Genomic DNA, 4,146 nt, shown 5'->3' with positions numbered 1-4,146 from the left:
ACACACACACACACACACACACACACACACACACACACCCACAGAACGCACTGATGATATTCTACACCAGACATTATAAGTGAGATTCTGAGTGCTGTATTTCTGGAGTTTCAATAAAAACATTTTCAAAAGTCTTAGTAGTGCCAAAAGAGCATCCTAACGTCCCACTCACAGTCCATCCTGCAGGTCATCGCTGTGGCCGGGTCAGTTGTCTGCCAGATATTTACCTGTAGAATACAAAAACAGCCCATCTTTATATCAGATTCTGCACAAAAATAAACTTCAGGGTTCGTACAGATACTATAATGAAACACCAGGAATTTCAACCCCTCAAATTCAACTCAAATATTTCTTAAAAGACGTACCTGCAGAAAACCTTTTTTTAACCAGGGAGAGTCTGTAGCCTGAACCTACGAGTTGAAAATCACAGCCAGACAGATTGCTGCCCTCACTGGAGAACTGCACTGCCAGCTGAGATGGTCTGCTGGGGCCCTCGGCTAACTGGAAGCGAGCCAGAAGAGCGCCCACCCCTGACACACGGACACACAATGACAGGACAACAGATTTATTATCCTACCAGTGTTTATTCACACAGTACATTTTGTTAACATTTGCATTGGCATGTTTACAGGGTTAACAACAATGACCAGACAACTACTGCACACAACCTGTATTATTGGAACTGGATCTGTGGAAATGCTGCCACAGGTCTGCTCTGGTCTTGTATGTCATCACTGTTTAATCACATTTAACCTTTTGCCTGGTGTAATGAAGTTTGAGCAACTGTAAAAAGTGCATGCATATTTAATGAGGCAAGTACCTAGGCTGTTTATGATTGGTCCTAGCACCACTGTTTGACACTGCATAGAGTGCTGCAGTGATGATGTATTTTTGTAGGCCAACCCGTAAGCGAAAATCACCCCGGTTTTCCTTGACAAAAAACCCAACAGGACTTTACCATTGGCTTTTGGATTAATGCAGAAAATGATTCTATCTTTATTTAAAAGATAGATTCTATCTTTATTTAAAATCTACAAGGATGTAAAAGATAGTTGATGACATTTAATGTCCCGACAGCCTCTGTAGGCCCAGTTAGTCACTTGTTAGGAATCACCTTTTTCAAGAAACGAAAAAAATCATAAAATTCATGCATGGCATGGGTTATAATTGATGTAATGTAAGAATAAAACGTGAAGATATATTTTGAGCTTGTGTTCACCCCAGACCTTATTTCACATTTAAAAACCCAATGGCTTCAGGACGATGGAACCAGAAGTTCAAAAACGATAACATGTTTCCTGGTTGTAAGACTCATTCCTGCAGCACTTTTGACACAAATTCCACTGTCATACAAATTCCTGTCCTCTCACAGAATTCCTTCGCCCTCAATGCCTGATCAAAAATGTATATTATTGTGATATCTTGTTCCATCTAAGCAAAAGATCTTTACTTGACCATTTATCACTATTCTTAGCAGCTAGGCTAAGAAAACTAAGGTTAATCTGACTTTTTTTTTACTTTGGTAATGTGATATGTATTTTAAAAGACATTAATTAACATTAATTTATAAATAAATACTCAAAAAATGACTGCTTACCTTTTTACCTACACAAAAGAAGATTGGACTGCATGACATTTTAAAAAATATCTTCTTTTGTGTCCCACAGAAGAAAGAATGTCAAGTTTAGAATGACATGAAGGTGAATAAATGATGACAGAATTTCATTATTTGGGTGAACTATCCTATAAACATAGTGCATAACATACCTTTTGAGATTTGGTTTTAAATTTGAGTTTGATTTGTGTATAAATATGTTTCATAACTCAAAAGTAGAGCAATACGACAAGAGCATTTCCATTTATTTATTTCAGTTTGCTTTGAGCAAACTGCAGTTGGGAGTGAAAGCAGATGACAAGCCTCTGCAGTGAATGGAGATGTTTCATCCGCTCAGCTTGCAGAAAGAACAGCAAATTGCCAGCACTTGTGCCACCCGAACAGCCTTACATTAATGATCTCAGCATCATATAGCTGCGGTTCAGGTCTTTCAACCAGGGTATTTTTTACATGATTTCTATAAAAAAATTCAAAAATTCCATTCAACGCTGCCATGGAATCATGTATGATACATAGTGTAATTCAGAAACAGCTAGTTGGGCTTTATGAATCCTTTCCTTGAGTAATTTAATTGACTACCATTGGGGCATTCTGCCACATTGTACAGTTGCCAACATGAGCTAAGCATTCTTGCAAAGCTGTTAGAGGGCTTCCCTTCCATTCAGCTACTATCGAAAGAACATTTACCTCCATTTTCAGACCTCTGTGAGAGCTCTGGGATCTTCCATGCTATTTTCTGTGTCTCTGGGTTCCTTTAAATGCAACCAATGGGCAAACATTACTATACATCAGCAAACTGCTGTTGATTTGCATTGTGATTTTCTTGACAGATCCTCACCAGGTGGCAGGTGGGAGCATTGCCTGCAGTTTGTGCACGCCGCCATCCACAGCTGCCACGAAGTGGATTTTGGTGAGTGGTGTGGGTGTGGGCATGGCCTCTATGTTGTATTTATAGTCTATCCTGAGGTCTGTGCTGTTGGCATCACCGCGCCAGCTCACCGCAAGGTTCAGCGGAGTGGACTGGATGCCTTGAGTGAACACCTGTAAGCACAAATCTCAAATCTCACACACTACTACAAAAACATCTGAGAGGATGTTAAATTTTTATTTAAATTAAATAGATACTAACGGATCATGTTCATATTTAAAATCTCACCTGGTACTTCAGCATGTCCACGTTGTAATACGTGGCCTGTGGCTTCTGCTCAGCCACTTTCCTCAGGTGACTCAACAAGCTTGACATATTGACCCAGAACTCTTTCGAATCACCTGTAGGTGGCGTGGTGTCGCTGCAGGGCGAAATTATTAGCAGAATAAATCTCACACAATATTTATACTTGCTGCACACAACATTGTATTCACTAAACACTCAAAAATATTTACTAAAAAATTCATAAAAAGTAATTAAAAATATAAAATCTGTACATTTGTAAAATGACCACTTTTGTTGTTAATTCGTTAGTTAACAGGCTGATGCAGATAATCTCAAAATTACCAATATATAATTATTCTGCAAATAATTGCAGTCCAATATATATCAGTCTGTCACTAAACAAGAAACCTTTTGTTTTACATTTACAAAAAAAAAATAAATTCAGAATTATTGGTCAATAACAGCAATTTAGTGGATGTTTATTTCAATGAACTGGTTTAAAAATGATTAATCGATTGACCTAAGTCATTGAAATGAGTTCTCAGAAGTTACTTTATGTGCAGTAAAACAGCCTGAGCATTAAGTTATTGCATCTTATACAGTAGTGTTTTTTCAGCATTATTTAAATACTATTATAGTATTCAATGATAGTTTCAATTAGGGCTGTCAAAATGGCTGAAAAACTCAATTCGAATTTTGTACTTAAATATGATCAAAATTCGAATTATATTCGAATTTAAAATGCATAATTTCAGTTATGGTGAAGAATAGCTTTTGGCTTTTCTTCTGAGGCCACAAGAGGGCGCATCGAGCAAAATATTACTAATGTACGTTTATTCAAAGCATAAGATAACATGACTATCTGTGAAAAAACGTGCATAATCTTTAAAATTTTGTTTATAAACCAATTATAATTCATTAAGATTAGTGGTCAACCGATATTGGATTTTTGACAGCCGATGCCAATATCTTGGAAAGCAGCGTGGCCGATGTCCGATATAAAGCCGATATAATTTTATTTATTTTAATTAATATTTAAGAAATTTGAAATCATTTGAAAATGGATTTAAAAATAAATGTGTAAAATAAACATATACTTTAGATGACAATGTATTTTTCACAAATAAATAAATATTTAATAAAAAGTCAACATTGTAACCAACAGGGCACTAAGTAATCTGGGAAGTTTGTGTGCATTGGGAATCATATTTTTTCAAATAAAGCCAAGGTAACAGTCATTTTACACACAGCACACAGTGAAAATGACATGAATATGACAGTGGGCAAATGCATAAAGTTTAAATTTTGTCGATCATGCATCTCCAGTGAGGCTGAACTCTTCTCTTGTCCGCATTCAATTCGCACAGACCGACCGTCA

At 36.7% G+C, this 4,146-nt stretch overlaps 1 protein-coding gene across 5 annotated transcripts in view; it reads right to left on the bottom strand.

Annotated features, from left to right (window-relative positions):
* LOC107671695 (SH3-containing GRB2-like protein 3-interacting protein 1) overlaps window positions 1-4,146 on the bottom strand; it is a 34,247-nt gene that overhangs the window by 7,761 nt on the left and 22,340 nt on the right. For 3 of the 5 annotated variants that reach the window (XM_016464616.1, XM_016464619.1, XM_016464618.1), the window contains 4 exons: window positions 2,454-2,551; window positions 2,303-2,367; window positions 366-530; window positions 7-227 (listed from right to left, as the gene is read on the bottom strand). In XM_016464616.1, coding sequence (XP_016320102.1) covers window positions 205-227; window positions 366-530; window positions 2,303-2,367; window positions 2,454-2,551 — 351 coding nt within the window. In that variant the 3' untranslated portion in view covers window positions 7-204. Of the gene's footprint in view, window positions 1-6; window positions 228-365; window positions 531-2,302; window positions 2,368-2,453; window positions 2,657-4,146 lie in introns of those variants that run through there. The other 2 variants (XM_016464617.1, XM_016464620.1) reach the window with 2 other exon arrangements.

The sequence above is a fragment of the Sinocyclocheilus anshuiensis genome, unplaced genomic scaffold (assembly GCF_001515605.1).
Source record: "Sinocyclocheilus anshuiensis isolate Anshui unplaced genomic scaffold, SAMN03320099.WGS_v1.1 scaffold524, whole genome shotgun sequence".
NCBI classification, from domain to species: Eukaryota; Metazoa; Chordata; class Actinopteri; order Cypriniformes; family Cyprinidae; genus Sinocyclocheilus; species Sinocyclocheilus anshuiensis.
Note: the sequence above shows the minus strand (reverse complement) of the source record. Positions and strands in the feature narration are given on the sequence as shown.